The sequence below is a fragment of the Lepisosteus platostomus genome, chromosome 3, assembly GCF_059453375.1.
Source record: "Lepisosteus platostomus isolate fLepPlt1 chromosome 3, fLepPlt1.hap1, whole genome shotgun sequence".
In the NCBI taxonomy this organism is placed as follows: Eukaryota; Metazoa; Chordata; class Actinopteri; order Semionotiformes; family Lepisosteidae; genus Lepisosteus; species Lepisosteus platostomus.
This window is the reverse complement of record NC_142613.1, coordinates 21673250-21690596: the sequence shown is the minus strand read 5'-3', so window position 1 is coordinate 21690596 and position 17347 is coordinate 21673250. Positions and strand designations below refer to the sequence as shown.

The following is a 17347-nucleotide window of genomic DNA, read 5'->3' as shown; positions in this document are numbered from 1 at the left end:
ATTTCCCCTTTTATGTCTCTTTTTCCACAGACTATGAGTGGTCGCTTTTTTCCCTATGATGTTATCCTAACAGATGCAGTCCTTAGTCTGGATGAGGATACTGTCTTGTCAACCAATGAGGTACAGTAGGCTTTCATTACATCTACCCATTGTGATACTCCTCCTTCCCACTAATAAGACTTATTGTATGTTCACATAACAGTGTATTACAGAAATAAAATTACTTAAATCCATGAATGAAATGCACACAATATTGATGCAGTTTTATAAAAACTTTAAAACTACGTGATTTATATCATTACGATATTGGTAATACAGAATTCAGTCTATTTATATATGCATATAGTATAAAAGTTTGTTCTGGCAATTACTGGTGCAGGAGAAGCTACAGTATGTGCCCTGCTCCAGCCTACTGTATATGCCTGTAAGTGGATTGCCGAGGAAGCAAAAGGTCTGTTCTTGTGAAAGTAGGGAGGGAGAAGGAGTGAGAGAAGCACCTGAATGGAAAATGCTGTGTCAGTAACATTCAAATACCACTGTGATTAACCTGGAACATAAGAATGTGAGTTGAACAAAGGACTAATATTGCGGATCTGGGACTATGGCTGTGTGTGTCCCCATAGTTGTTTATGTTTGCTACAGTGTTCTGTCTGGGTTCCAGAACAATACCATAACTGCCTGGTTATAGTGAAGAAGTGGTAGCCAGGAGCTCAACAAGTACTGTAGATAGGCTGTGTTTTAGTTTATTTTCTTTTTGCCTAATCTACACTGTTAATAAAGAGCAGCGTTAAACTCTTAATGGTTTGCTTTGGGGTGTGTGTGTTGGGTCCTCTTATTTGTGCCCCCTGCAGCATCACAATGCAGACAAATGAAAACCTTTGTGTTAGTGAATGTTGCATGATGTATCATTTTAGATGTCTTCTTGCTGCCTAATTCCAGCAGTCATGTAATGCATTAATGAGCTAAAAGACAACGGAGAGGAGAGCTATAGTAAAACAAGAAAAGAATAAAGAGTACCAGTGTCTCTTACAGTATCCTGAAAGTACACTTTTTAATAAACTTTATTATCTAGAGGAATATGTTGATAATTAACATTAATTCACCATATGTCAACATGTTTTTTCTAATGGTTGGGAAGTTATAAATTTAGAGTTAGGTTTAGTTAGAGTTGATTACATAGAGAATGGAATTCTTACATTCCATTGCAAAAAGTAAGGCAGCAATATCTCCAATTCTTAATTGTTTCCAATAACATTTGCCCAAGAAGGGTAGAAGACCTATTCTAAATCCACACAGAAGAAAATGACTATCTTAATATCTGAAATGAACCTGTACTCAGAGCAATACAATTTTGCTGGTAGGGCAACTTTATTGTTACACAAAACTTATCCACTGATTTGCTTTATACTATATGTGTTGTAAAAAGAATATGCATTCATCATTTGGCAAAATTGCAAGATGTTAATGAAAGCCTATATTAGTCCAAGTTATTTCACAGGTTTTATAACATTAACTCTACAGCATAGTTTTCATCTTTATAGAGATATTAAGGGTGACAAGTTACAATTAAAAAATTCTGGAGTGATTGTATAAGTGTAGAACAGCTGGAAAAACTGCACATATTTTTTAATTAAAGGTACTATATTTAAATTCAAACAAATTGACTAGGTTCCTGGAAATATTGATGGATTATGTTTGTTTTAAGAACAAGGGAATAAGGTTATTAGTTGTGAAATAAAAGTTAAAGGTGCTAATTAAGGTATTCCATATTAGTAGGAATATGAATTGATGTTGGATTTCTCTTTTGTTGTTTCCAAAGCATGCCAAAATTATGACCCCTAAAGGTTTTACTATATAAAATATTATTGCTTTATGTATTGTTAAACATATCCTTTAAGAAACCTGAAATATATATTATTCATAAGTATTATATTTTATTAAAGGCAATGGGTCAATTTTCACCCTTGCCCAGCCAAAAGACCCACTTCCTTTTATAGTTATACAAGATTACAGATTACCAAACATTTAAGATCTTATTTTAAAACTGTGTAGACTCTGCATAAAATCTAAAAACAGTATTTGCAAATTCCCCATCTGCATAATAATCTGTTTCAGTGATTGCCCTTTAAGCATTGGAAGCAATATAAATGACAAAATAAAAAATAATTTAACAGTACTTTTGTTTGATCATATTGCTTTTAAAATCGAATAGAAGGGCAATTAGACTGTCTTCTCTCACATATATCATGTTACATGTGTAGAACAGAAAACTAAAAAAGTAGGAACATTTTCAAACAGATGCTGCAGAATGTGCATTGGTTGACTATCTGTCTTTAAAGCCTTATGCTTTCTGAGTTAAACATCATACAGTAGGTGCAACAACAGTTTTATTGCTGAATACCAATGTCATATCTTATAACTAACAACGACTATTAAGACATGAAAAAAGTGACTACATGAAGTTTTGTGATAGTGCCACATTTGAATCCACAAACTTTACTAAAAAGAAAGATTGCAATTCAATGATTAAGCCAGCCTTCATTGGGTATGAGACAAAGGCAAAGTAAACCCCAATGCAGGATAAAAAAGCATACAGAAACTGGGAGTCATAAGGAAAGAAGCAAAGATGAGAAACAATTAATGCCATGAGAGTTTTCTCCTCCATAGAAAGGGAACACAGAATCTGAACGTAATTTGAGAACTAAAGAGACTGACTCTATGCCTTAAGTAAGGGACATTTTTCATAATTGTGGAAATACTGATTTTCTATTTTTGTAGTATTGGATTTGTACTATTCTATGAATAGTATTACTATTATTACTAAGCTGAATTATATCTCCCATTTTGTTTTTCATGGATTATTTAAAAAAAAACAAAGAGGTTCCCATTTGTAAACCATGACTTTAAAAAATAGCCCTGAGTGGAATCTTTTGTTTGATGAGACACAAGTTCCCTCTTTTCCCATATTGGCCTCAGTTGCTGGGCATCTCTAAATATGCCTTCGTTATATGAGGTGAAATTGTGTGTTATTGTAAATATTTGTATTTTTTAAGTTTTCCACCTGGTTATTACTTTGTTACCATGCTTTTTTGGAGGAACAAAGAAAACATGTGATCTCCAGTTATTCTCTAATTATAGCAATTGTATAATTAACTATTTTTCTCACATAGAAAAATGTTGTCAGCACTTAATTTGAATCTGATTTTAAATAAATTATTTTTCAAATTTTGTCATTTTAACCCTTCCCCCATTTTATAACAGTACAAAGTGAGAAGGCACAGTGGTGTAAGTAGCTAGTGCTGCTATCTCGCAGCTCCGGACTCAGGTGAGGGCTAGGGGAATGTGGAAAATAATGAGATAGAGATACCTGGGGATCAACTGGGAAGAACATCATTTGAACGGAATTTGAACCCAAGTGGTGAGCTGCTATTGGATTTACACTATGTGCTAGTCATGGATTGTTCATAATGAATAACGTGTTTAAACTCAAGGCTGCTCATAAGTGTATCTGGTACCGCCCCACCTTAATGTTAAGGTCGATGACTCAGGTCATAACCATATCATCGGACCTAATGCTGTATGTTCTGCATACTCAGGTGAAGAAAGGGACAGAACCATCAACTGATCACTTAGTGGCAAGTTGGAACCATGGACATGAGAGGCAAAAAAGTAGTACACCTCACCACTAAAAATCTGATTTCAGAATTCACACCATTAAGTTGAGTTCACTCAAGATAAGCTCTAGACTCTGTTAAGGATGTATCATGTCTCCACTCTTACCCATTATTTTCATGGACAGGATGCAGTTAAGGTATGTTGCAGGTCCCACTAAACTGGTAGCATGCTGTTGGAGGATCTATGTACATAAACACCCTGTTATAAGGTCTCTGAACCCTATTTGCTGTAAACGTAATATAATAATTTTGTGGAGAATTCTGATTCTGGGACTGAGGCCAGACCATCTATGGTGTTATCAATCTTCCCAACCCTAATTTTGTCCATACCTGTCCTTGCCCCACCAGATTCCCCTCTAAAGCAAACATTAATGAGGGGAGATATGAGATGAGACAACCATGATTTACCATTCTAGCCTACACAAGAGCACACCTGCTTCTCCCTTTCAAACCTAAGGTAATTCTACCTTTAGCATCAATCTAACCATAATCCTATCATGTCTTACCAACTAATTTGCAGATTTGCCAACTTCTCCTGTGTGCTGAACCTTTTTATAGAAAGAAGTCTGGTCCAACACAACTGCAGCAGATCTTACTCTATCAGACTCTAGTGTAAAAGCATACAACTTAATTCCTCTCTCACACTTATGCAGCATAACCCAGAAGGCTCAGAGAAACAGCTGCTTCATTATACATATGAACAGTAGCCAATTTTAGGCTAGTTTTTTTCTAGTTTTTTTTTTTTCATTTTTTGCACCTCAAAATCTGAGGTCATGGTTGTCTCCCAGAAAAAGTGTATTTCTCTATGGATAGCAGCTGCCCTTAGTGGATATTTGTGACATACCTGTGGCTGTTTTTATTAAGTGATCATAGGTGAGAATGATGTTGGAAAGTGGACTGGTGTTGCATTAGCATTGTAGCCTGCAAAGTGGAAGCTGAAGTCTCATATGAGGTTCTCAGTTTACAGGTCAATCTACATTCCTATACTCAAAATTTTTAACTCTAGGTGATACTTATATATACGATCATGATTACATATGGCAGCAGCAGTTCCTTGCTCAAGGATTCAGATACACTGGCACTTTAAAAAAGCATGTTCTTCAATAATGTTCAGCTGCAAAAGTTGTTACTCTCTGTAGTAAAATGACCTGTTCAGCTATCTGCAGGATCCTCAGAACAGATCCTGAGTCACATTCCCCAGACAGCAATGGGGAATGACCTGCCATTCTGAGTCACCTGCCCCATTGGTGGAAGACATTTGTATTGGTAACAGTCAAAGCAGTTAGCAGAGGCTTCGAGTTGGCCATCAACTTCTGCTATCAAGGAAGAGTCCAGAGCCTGTTTTATGTGCTGTACCTGAGGGAGAAGGGAGCAAAGAAATGACCAAGCCACAGAAAGACGTGGGGACATTGCTGAGGTATTAGACATTGCTGAAGTATGAGTCTTGTGAGCAGGTTAGGTGTAAAATTGTTTCTATAGAGGAAATTCAAAAAAGCTTAGCTATAATTCAGATCTATGCACTTTTGTTTCTATTTTGTTAGTTAAACACATGTTATAAAAGAGCAAAGATGTTGCAAAAAAACTCCATGCACTGTTTGATCTTGACGGCTTTTTAAGACATTAATAATTCTACAAAACTTTTGCATAGCCATACCCTGAAACATTATACTTGGACAAAAAAGCCTGTGGAAACATTTTCTCTGAAAAAGTAAGATATCTCCTACAAAGGTTTTGAACCTGATCAAAGATGTCCTTGGAAAAGGCTTTCTACAGGCATCAGTTACAGCTTAGCTTTCCTCATTTGTCATTTATCTTAATAGAGATTTTAACAGACATAATTAACTGCGAAATAATATTAATGGGAGAAATTGCAGCCTGTCAGAAGTGATATGGAATGCAATCAAGATACTATGGTAGCTTAATCCCAACAGTCTCGTTTATTGGCATGACATCATACAGTAAGTCATGCACAAGACCAATATCCAGCTAATTATTGGTCGCATACATAAGAAGAGACCCTTTCTTTTTTTTAAATTGCGAGGGTCATTTCTAACTCTAAAGGAATTATTTCCTTTTCTACATCGTACAATACAAACTATTTCAGGAAAATATGTTTCAGTTTTGGGCTAATAAAGAAAATCAAGAATCTGCACTTACTGTAATACATTAATACTTATTCACATTTGTACAAAATATACACTTGGGTTTCAATGCTTTTTCAAATATCATTAAAACGGTTTTAAGATTGTACTCACCCCTGTTGCTAAAGACTGACTGACTAATCGCACAACCACCATTTACATTCAATTCATCCATAATGTTATGTTCCTTATCTCAGTCTGTGAAGGTAACAGTTTTAAAGTGGTGATTGGAAAGATGACATGACTGAGCTGAATGGTTGGCTTTTGCTACAAATTTGGAGGATTAAGAATTAGATGGTCTTAAATTGATGACTAGAGGTGAATACACTATTAAAATAATTTGAAATGGTTTCAAATCCATTTACATCCATGACTAATCATGCCACAACCTAATCATTTTTTATCATGAAGGTCCACCATCCATTTAAATGTCACTAGTGTATCACATTTTGTGCTGTAATAAATGTGCCAAGTATGGCCAAGAATTGGATAGAAACTTGTCTAGACCATATCTTTGCGCTCAAGACCTACAGAACCTGTACTGCTCTAATAAGCCTAAAATTATACTTAAAAAAAGATAGAGAAGTAGTAACAATCAGTCATGATCTCCAGTAATGTGTGCAACTCAAACCATGTAAGGATGTTAGAAATAAATAATAATTCTGTCCGGAGGTTAAAAATGGTCATTTTCCCAACATTTGGACACACTTCAATTGTATTTTGTGGCATAACAGAATCACAAGTCACTTCATAATTATGGTTTCTTGTGTTTGAGTGCTTCACATTCATTCATTTATTATCTGAACGTGTACGTATTATTCCAAAATACTCGCAATGCACAACAGAATCAACAGGGAGTCATGAAAGTATATTGGATTGAAAGATAAACAAACAGGAACAAAAATTTTAATCTGTCACTTCAATAATGCTTTTAAGACATCAGATGTGGCAAATGTGAATTAACTGCTTGTTAAAACTTATAAAACCCAAGTTATAGCTGTGTAGATTGAAGACATGAAAAAAGAAGCAACAGAATATTTAGACTTCAGCCAGAACTCTAGCCACTTCATGAACAGAAACATGACACAATTTCTGAATTTTCCTGTTACATGTAGCTCACCAAGGAATATCCATATGTATGCTTAATTAAGCAATTGGAATTGACATATGCAAGTCCCAGAGTGTATTTAATGTGTAATATCAATTGTTCTCCTTTCTCTCTTAGGTTGATTTTGCCTTCTTTGTCTGGCACAGCTTCCCAGATCGAATAGTGGGTTATCCAGCCCGTAGTCATTACTGGGATGGCAGTAAAGGGCGTTGGGGCTACACTTCCAAATGGACAAATGAGTACTCTATGGTACTCACTGGAGCTGCTTTTTATCACAGGCAAGTATTTAAGAAAATATTTTGTAAGGTATCAAAATCATTTGATCTTGACGGCTATCACATAACATAGCTTGAAAAATGTGCCCAAACAGTAACCGAAATGTTATTGTTGTTGCAAGGTCAGTTGAAAACACATGTTATGGTACAGTGGGACTTGTTATCATCTTTTTGGGTTTCTGCTACAGGACTCTTCAGTCAGCTGGGCTCATAGTCATTAGGCAATGTGTACCATTGTAAGTACTGTTCATTTCAGGAACAATACATAACTTTTCTCTGTGAACTTCACCAGCTCCTAGCACAAAATACATACAGTACCATACATTGTAAAATTAAAGTATATTACACTGAAATATCAGCAACCACCATAAGTGAATATGCGCCTGCATGGGTTTATTTTGCCTTTAAAACAATTTTATATACAGTATGACCCTGAGGGAAAGTTAAAATGAGTTTTAGTTGCAGCCTTAAATTCCTAAGAGCATTAATGTTTTACTTTATTAGTTTCGACAATTGATAACTTGCAATTCTGTTAGCACTGCAAAGTTCTGTAATGAGAATTGACAACAAATTATCCAGTTATGTAAATATGTATTGTTAGTAACCTCTATACAGTAAGTCAATACTTTTGGGGTTTTACTCATATGTATGAAAAACAAAAATGAACCACTACAGCACTTTTAGTATTGTTAAGCAGAGAACAGGTTCTTTCTACAAAATGTGGCAACCTCTTAGTTTTTCAGCATCTAATACAACCCAGATGGGATTTCCAGCCAGAGTAATTGTGAGTGATTTAGAGGCAGAGTAGGAGAGAAAAAAATTAAAATGAATGAATTGAAGAAAGCTTTTGTATGTGTGTCACTGAACATCTACAGGTACATGAGATAACTGTTTTTAGATTACCACATCTGTCTCTTTGGCTTTTGAGCAGAGAACTTAGAGGGCATTTGAGGTTTAACTTTTTCTAGATAGAAATGAATCATGGCAAATACTGTATAAAATTAAATTGCTATGGCCATTTCACAGCATTCAAAACATAACCACCTAAGAAAAAACTTAGGCTTAACTTATATGTTCTCAAGGCAAGCAATTACAAACAGCTGGATGACTCCTCGGTGTGATATAGCTGTTCCTTTACCGATTAAATGGTCTTGAAATTGTTATGAGAAACACTTTTCAGAATAATGGTGACCAAGAAATCCAAGAGAACTGTGGGAAATGTTCACATTGAACTGTTATCACCATCTTGCAGTACTATATAGTCTTCATTATTCAAAGTGATCTTTTTGTTTTCTAAGACAGCATAAATATAAATAGATGAATAGATGGATAGATGGATGGACAGATCAACCAATTGCTTACAATTCCTGCCTAAATTAGAATGAATTTGCAACACTGCAGGCAGATGTCAGCCATGCTATGGTATAAAGCTATATGGGAGAATGTTATCAGTCCCCTGCCTTCTATCCCCATCACTGTATGGGATTGTCATTTATTTTTGACATCTGTATGGTGCTACGATGGTACTGTCAGTGGTCACCTCACAGCCTTTGTTTTGTCTGGCATGGCGGAGGACTCTCTTTTTAAGATTAGAATAATTGGGCTCCGTGTGCACAAATCATTACTGACTACGTTCAAAATAATATCCATATCTTACCTCGACCAGCAGTGTACCCAGACCTATTGCCTGTGTCACTCTTTTTGACATATGATACCATTACAGAAACTGTGTTCTTTTGGGGAAATGTGAAACAGCATGAGATGTTGCTGCCACACCTATACCGCTAGTAAAGTTGGACCGATTACTTTCTGATGTTGCACAAAATCATCTGAAAGCTTTTAATATCATCACTATATTACTTTGGTGAAAATCTGTTCTGTCATTTCTAGGGGCTTAAGCCCAGTTTAGACATGGGAATATTCTTGCATTGAATTAAATTAAGTTTGAATTATATAGAAAATATATGCATGTTTGGTTGTATGTTTGCACCCTTGCAGCACTGGGGTCCTCGGTTCAATTCCTGTGGCGCTATCTGTGTGAAGTTTATATGTTCTCCCTGTGTTTACATGGGTTTTCTCTAGATACTCCAGTTTCCTCCCACAGTCCAAAGATATACTGGTTGATTAATTGGCTTCTGGGAAAATTGGTCCTGGTATGAGCGCTTGTGTCTGTGTGTGCCTTGCAAGGGGCTGGAGTCCCACCCAAGGTGTATCCTGTCTCATGCCCATTGCTTGCCGGGATATGCTCTGGCTCCTCCATGCCCCTGTATTGGATAAAGCCTGTTAGAAAATGCGTGGATGGATATAAGCATGTTGTTCAGTGTGAATACAGTACATTAGGTGGATTCCAAAGGGAGCTACTGTAGGAGCTTCTAACATTCTAAGACTTTAAATTGTCTCAGAAAGTTAAGTGCCCTCTCTGACAGAATTCTCTACAGAAATTCTCTGACAGAAATACCACCAGTACCAAACAGAATGTTTAGCATTTCTGAAATTGCTTGCATTTATACAGCACTTTTCATCCAAAGGGATCCCACAGCAATTTACATATAGAAGGGAATCCACTTCATCCACCAGTATAGTACAGAACCCAACTGGGTTGACAGTATCATGCCAGTTATCATGCCAGTTGTCACCAACACACAGATCACTTGGAGAAGTAAGCAATTATTGCACTGATTGAACACATCACCTAGATTTATCTTTAACTGCATCATCAGGTAATTAGTAATAAACTAGATTTTTAAGCCATTATAAAAAGTTGTCAGATTTTCCCAGTGTGAAATGAATGGTTTATTTTTAGAAATATTGCCCAGTGTTCTTAGTTTAGGAAAGCTAAGCTAATACATTTCTCCTGATTATCCACATCCATGTTTTCCTAACAGCTTTATTTCTGCTCACAATTTGCTTTAACTTTGAAACTTCTTGATTGCATGGAAACACCATAACGTTTAAGTGTCAGAGCATCATTGTTTCTTTTTTAACTAACACACTTTTTGGAAAAGGGCAGATTGTCTTGTGCTTCAAACAGTCAGAACAATAAAAGGAAGTTTGAAATATTGCAACTAAGCTCATTAAAAAGATAATGCAGTAGGTATTGGAAAGATAAAGGTTGGCTGCTAGCACACATTAGAGTGAAGCCTTTTAAACCCTGTCTTTGAACAAAATTAATAATTTACCCCATGAAAAGAAGGGCATCTTTGCCTTACAATAATTTATTTATTACGATGTTCAATTTCCAGTTGACCTTTAAGAAGAACGAATTCAAAAAAAGTAAATCCGAATACTGAAAATCTGCTCTGTTTTCTAATCGAGGTGAATTCACTATAAATCCAATATCCCAGTCTGTATTTTTTACAACCAATCTGTGCAGCTCCCTTTGCTGAAGGAAAATTGATCAAAATAGGACTCAGAAGTCCTGATTTGTAAAGTTTCTCAACTTAGAGCTTAAACTTTCTGAAAATGTGAAAAATACAGTACAGTATGTCTGAATCTTGAGAGATAACTTATAACATAATTAGAATTATAGGCAGAATATATGGTCACTCATTCTATTTGCAGAATAAGTATTTTAATTTGCAAGCATTGAAATGATAAGCCTTGACAAAGGTAGAACTGCAAATTCGGTATGATGTGCTTTTGTAGCATTCTTCTGGTTAAATTAGTGGTTTACAACCTCTTTGGAAGTGGGAAATTTCTGAATTTTTCCCAGTGACCATTTGCCTTGCAGATTACTTTTCACTGCAGCCTTTTGAATGTTATTTTTATGTGTGTACTGTATACTGTATATGTAACGACATTGCCATGGATGTCGGAAGGGACGAACTGTGGAATGGCAGGAGAACAAAAAAAGACCCTATGCGTAGCAGCGGGATGGGGGTTAGCCTGGGCTCAGCTGTTCAAGAAATGCCGTATAGAAACCTATGCCCTCAGGCCACAGACGTGGGGTGACCTGGTGCTAGGCGGGTCTCAGGGTATCCGAACCTCAGTGCTGAGCGAGGAGGAAAGCGTGACCTGGAAATATATAGCTCCAGACAAAGACACACCGGAAGGACAAGCAAAGCACAGGAAACTAGGGACAAGACAGAGTAGGGCATGAGGAAAATAAATCGCTCTATTGCACTTGAACTGTACTCAAGTAGTTGTAGTCATTCTGTGTTAGAATCATCAAATGCAGTGTGCATTTATACCATGCAATTTACACTCCTTAACTTCAGTATTTTTATTTGGTTGTCCAGTATATGTTTGTTGATTAACATACTTTTTCATTATTGTTTACACTTTTTTTTCCAATTAGCCAGCCATGTCCCACATTAGGTTCTATTGTGCTCATTCTCATTGACGAGCAGGAGAACGAGCTAGCATTGACTCAGCATCAGTAACGTCACCTTCCAACATGTCTCTCAGCACTGGTTGCCACAGATACCAATTAACAAGAGACCTGGACCACCTGAAGACAATTTTCGACCATGCCCATTTCAGGTGCTTCAGAATGTAAATACTCAGATCTGACAGAGCCTGGGGCTCTGTGACAGAGCTTCTGTCACTTAGCCCTTCAAGAATTTCAGTATGTCCCATTTTTCTTACAACTGTCCCCTGAGATTTCTTACAAAATCTCCATTTTGCTTGCTATGCTTCTCTGCTGACTCGGCTTGGATCCTGTTTGTTTTCCTACAACTTGGGCTTAGACTCTCCCCTTGTGATTTATTAATGTCTTCCTGGACTAAATCCTCACTTTGCTAGACCCTGACTACTCTCTAGAAGCCTTCACTGTGCTTTAGCTTTAAGAGACTGATCATCGGCTTTGACCTCAGCCGGCTCAACCCTAATCTTGGACTGTGTTTCTTCAATTCCTCATAGCCACAGCACACTTGCTGCCTGTGCGTTCCCTGTCTGTGTTCTGCCTGTAGAGTTCCCTGTCTGAGCGTACCGTTGTTTCATCTGCCTCTTGCCCAGCACATGAGTTAACTCTATGTCTCAAAGATCTGCTTTTAGTCCCAACAAGCAGCGGGATCATTACAGGCTCCTATTAAGATCATAAAAATATAATAAAGTTTGCAAATGAGAGGAGGCCATAAGGCCCATCTACAGTAGCTCATTTGGTTGCTAGCAGCTAATTAATCTGAGAATCACATTCAGCAGTTTCAGAAGCTAGGGTATCACCTCCAATCATTTTGAATATTTGAATCTGATTTCCTTACAAGTCTAAGAAAGGTTGCATTATTTTAGTTTGTCAGTGTAGGACATTCCTTTAAGGATATCTACAGATTGTTCACAATTAGAAACTAACAATTTTTGCCAGAAAAACTCTATAACTTTTAGAAGCTTGCTGTTTCAGTAATAGGTGCTGCCTGTCAGTGTAAGATGTTGGAAACAATAAGAAAAAAGGCCCTATGCTCTGTGGACATTGAGATCTTTATAAGGTAAAATGTCTAGCTTTAAAACTTACAATGTTAAGGTATGTACAGTATTATGTTGATTATGATAAAAAAAAGATAGTAATTAGAATTTTTCCTGTTTCGCATTATCATTATGCATATAGTACACTTTAATTTTCCAAGTACTGTTTTCTTGTTCTTACCTAATCCCCCCTTGCAAAACCTGTGGGTTTCTTTTATATTCAGAAAATTGCTTATGGTTTGCATGGACAAAGCACATGTGTTTGTATATACAGTACTCTATATCAAGCAGTGTACATCTGTCAATAACTGCCATGCAGAATCTCTGCTAGTGTTCCAGACTAATATGGAGAGTTATTTTGCTGCTGTTTTGATCTATAAAATCAGAGACTTGTTGTATCTTTCATACTATGTTATTTATGCTGTTCTTAGCATTAATAACATAGTATGAAAGATACAACAAGACCGTTAAACATAAAGTTTATTATAGAAACAAAAGAGCCTGTTAAAATTCAAAATTTCCATTCCATTTCTAGCACATTATTGAGCTGAATTAACATAATTGCACTATTATTTAAAAAGAAATAGGAAATTCCATTTCTGAAAGTCACATTTGTACCATGGAGGATATCACAAAAACGAAGACAGATTACAGAGAGCACATTGATTAAAAATGTTTTCAGAAAAATAAATCCAAATTTTGATTGCTCCTAAAATATCTGTGTTAATAATATTGTGGGAAAAGGATTTTCATGACTTATGCTTGCCTTCAAAGCAGGTTACACAAGTTATTTTAATACATTATTGGTTCATGTCACCTGAAACATTCAGATAAGTTGGAAAAAATAAAGGCTTTGAGCATATCTTACAATGCAGTTAAATCCCTTTTGTTTTTCTTGGTTAACTCAGAATCCAGTAACATAATGTGTGGCTGTGTAAAAATGGGTTTGTACTGGAACAAGTTGATTGAGTGGTAAGAGTTATGGGCAAATTTTAATCATGGAGAACACATTTTCCATTAAGATGTCAAACAGAGAATTACCATCATGTAACTTGGCTGAAATGTAGTTAGTTCAAACACAAGTTCTCTGGTGTTTTCAAAGCTCTATGGGGAAATCATTGTTTCATAAGTTCCTTTATAAAGTAAAGCATTACTGGATTTAAACAGTATAGAAAATACATTTTTTATGTTTTTAGTAAACTTGCAACAGATTTTATGGATTAGCATTTGTGATGTTGATGATGACTGCTGGGGGTTCAGTCCTCATACAGTTCGTCCTAAAAGCGGGTCTCAAGACAAAACATACTCACAATCAAGGATTATATTCTAAAAGGTGTAGCTATTTTATAAAGAAAAATTTTAGCTAATGAGTAGAGCATCTCTCTCTTATAGTTCTCAGCTCAATAACAAAAATAATTTGCCATCTTTCAAGAAAAAGCATATTTAGTTCACTTTCTGCTCGCAGTCCAAACTTCTTATGTTGGGCATTTCTTAATTTTACTTCCTCAAATTCAGGTGCACTTTATTTTCAAGTCCATGTTGCTTCATTATTTTTTCTATCTCGCTCATCTAAAGTTTAACAGCATGTTATTACACCATATATCTTCCAAATAGCTCATTTATTTGGTCCTCTATATTACTACAATCTTTGACAGCCTTTTGAGTATCTTTCCACCTCAGCTCATAGCATTTCCAGTTAGGGGAGGGTCTCTCTCCAAGGGTTCGGCAATCAACTTATATTGTCTGGAACAGGGTGTGCACCTGTGAGCTGGTGGGCCAGTGTGGGGCAGTGTGGGTCACAATTCCTCCCAGAAGTCAGTGAGAGGCTGATCAACTGTTATAGGAAAAATTTAATTCAAGTTATTGCAGCTAAAGGGCCACCACACAGTATGTTACTGATTCAAGGGCTGCACTTACAGTATACTGTATGTTCACACAAAGATTTCACAGAATTTTTTAATACTGACTTATTTATTAAGAATTAATGACAAAATAGAATTTTCTGCATGTTAGTTTGATGTACTATTGGGACTAAGTAAATATTTTAAACCATTTAATCTAAGGGGGGTGTACTTTTTCACCACACTGTAGATAATATTCAGAACATGTCAAACAGCTAGCAGTTATCATTTAATGTAGACATATGTATGTATATTTTAATGTAATGTATAATTAAAGGTGTAAGACATTTCTAGACACTTCACTTCTAGACAGCATAGGGAAAGGATAAGAAAGGCAAGCAAAATGTTAAAATGTGTAATAAAAAATAATTTAAATCAAGGAACACTGTTGAAATTATACAATAATTTAAAAAGACCTAATTTAGAATATTGTGTTCAATTTTGATTACCATGTTACAACAACAATATTGTTTCACTGGAACTCAAAGAAATTTAAGGAAGAGCAGAAGTACATTCAAAACAGAAATTTTCACTGTGAACTTTAATAAAATATTTTTTTATAAAAGAAACACGACCAGCAAGTACAACTCCTAAGTATTTTGTTTTAATAAAGTCAATCCAGTTTTAACCTCTTCAGGTAAATTAAACATAGAAAATTGCTTGAAGGAGCAATTGGCAGACAAGGGTCTCTTGGTGAGATGTTTGTTTTTGTATAATCAGACATTCATAAAATAGATGTGAACTTCCTGTCAACCAGTTTTGATTTCACTTCAGTGTTTGGAGTCTGTACTCAAAAGTCAAAAAAGAAAACCAAACCACTTTCCATTAAAGAAAAGCAGGTGATTTGAAATCAAAATAAAATTAAAATTCAGGTAAAAAAGCATAGCACAGACGTTTGACATACCAAAGTCAATTGCATTTGGATTTTGCGCTTGGAATATACAGAAGAAGAAAGAAACCACAGGTATTTTACAATCAAGAAGAACAAGAAAATATTTGCAATTTCTAACAGAAAAATAATCATATCTTTCAAAGACAGTGAAATCACCAACAAGATACAAAAGGCAGAGGTAAAGGTATCAAAATCCACAATTTGTTGAAATCTGAGACAAAATAGTTAAATGGGATACTTTGCAAGATGTAGACCTTTCATCAGCATTAAGAACTCAGAAGTATGATTAGAATTTGCTCAGAAGTATAAAGTATAAGGGAGAAGGTTTAATGGACAAATTTGACTGGAAATGTTATGTGTGGAAAAAGAAAAAGAAAGGAACTACAGTATGTGACGAATGGTGGAAGTGATGTCAAGGCCTGGTCATGCATGGTCATCTTTATCGATGATGTAACTAATGACGGCAGCAGAAAAAAATAATAATTTTACAGAATTTTTTTTTCTATATAGAAGAAAATTATTAATACATTTGTACCAAAGCATATAACCAATGCAGGCAAGGCGTTTTCGGGGGAAAAGACTGATCAAATCAAGCTCCAGATTTCAATTCAATTGAGCATTTATTTTACATACTGATGAAAAGACTGAGGTCAGAACAACCGAAGAATAGACAAGAACTTATATGGCTGCAGCAAATGCTTAGCAAAGTGTCTCAAGTGATTACTTAAAGGGTTGCTGACTTCTACACTCTGATATTTGGAGTGTATGTGTCTGAATATTTATAATCACCTGAAATCACTGGATTGAATATAGAGTATATTTTTGTTCCAAAATGACCAAACGTATGCATGGAATTACCCCCTAAAATAAAATGAACGCCATTTTGTACCTAAAGTGCAAAAATAAGGTTGTTGTCCTAACTGTTTTGTTGGACAGTGTACAGTATGTAATGTTTTTTTAGATCTTTTAGGATGAAAAATGCTATATTTTTGTTTTCTTCAGTATCTGCTGTATACAGTTACACAGCCAGAGAACCAGAAACCAGAAACATCTAAAAGGCCTATCATTGTGGTTCCTGTATATAATCAAAGATAGTAAACACAGTTTTTTCACCCCTATAAAGGCTTGTCAGACTGATATACAGCAGTTAACTTTGACCAGCAAAACTGGTGCATATATTTAAACGTTAGTTATACTTAAGTAAAAAATAATTTTTTGCCTAAAAAAAGTTATTTGAAAAAAATCATTTCACACCTTTGTGGATTAAAATTCTGTAAAGCTGAAAACTTGTTGTATTTATGTCTTCACTTTCAATCTTTAGAACTAGATGTATTGATTCGATCTACCTTAAATGTTTAATTGAATAATATTACATTAATGCATTACACTTAAACTGGAAAGATTTTCTTATCAAGCAATGTTATACTATATGCAATATATGTTTACTTTTTGTGGCACTGTGGCTCGTTGTGTAGCGCGCTTGTTTGCTGTCCGTGAGAGTCTGGGTTCAGATCCGCCGTATAAAGTGCAATCGCTGAAGATCTGGGTTCAGGACCACGGACTGCAGAGACTTTTTATAGCCAGCAGCCATATCACTCTGCAACTCACAACTGGCAACCCACTGAAGATACGAAGGTGTGAGCCTGGTCAGTACCTGGATGGGAGAACTACTGGGAAAAACTAAGGTTGCTGCTGGAAGAGATGTTAGTGGGGCCAGCAGGGGGTGCTCACCCTGCGGTCCATGTGGGTCCTAATGCCCCAGTATAGTGAGGGGGACACTATACTGTAAACAGGTGCCGTTCTTCGGATGAGACGTAAAACCAAGGTCCTGACTCTCTGTGGTCATTAAAAATCCCAGGGTGTTTCTCGAAAAGAGTAGGGGTGTAACCCCAACGTCCTGGCCAAATTTCCCATTGGCCCTTACCAGTCACGGCCCCCTAATAATCCCCATTAATG

The 17347-nt window shown here is 36.0% G+C and overlaps 1 protein-coding gene across 1 annotated transcript in view; it reads left to right on the top strand.

Annotated features, from left to right (window-relative positions):
* LOC148674632 (exostosin-1-like) overlaps window positions 1-17347 on the top strand; it is a 416854-nt gene that overhangs the window by 381885 nt on the left and 17622 nt on the right. The window contains exons 9-10 of the mRNA XM_088624945.1: window positions 31-120; window positions 7041-7201. Of these exons, the coding sequence (XP_088481071.1) occupies window positions 31-120; window positions 7041-7201 (251 nt within the window). The remainder of the gene's footprint in view (window positions 1-30; window positions 121-7040; window positions 7202-17347) is intronic.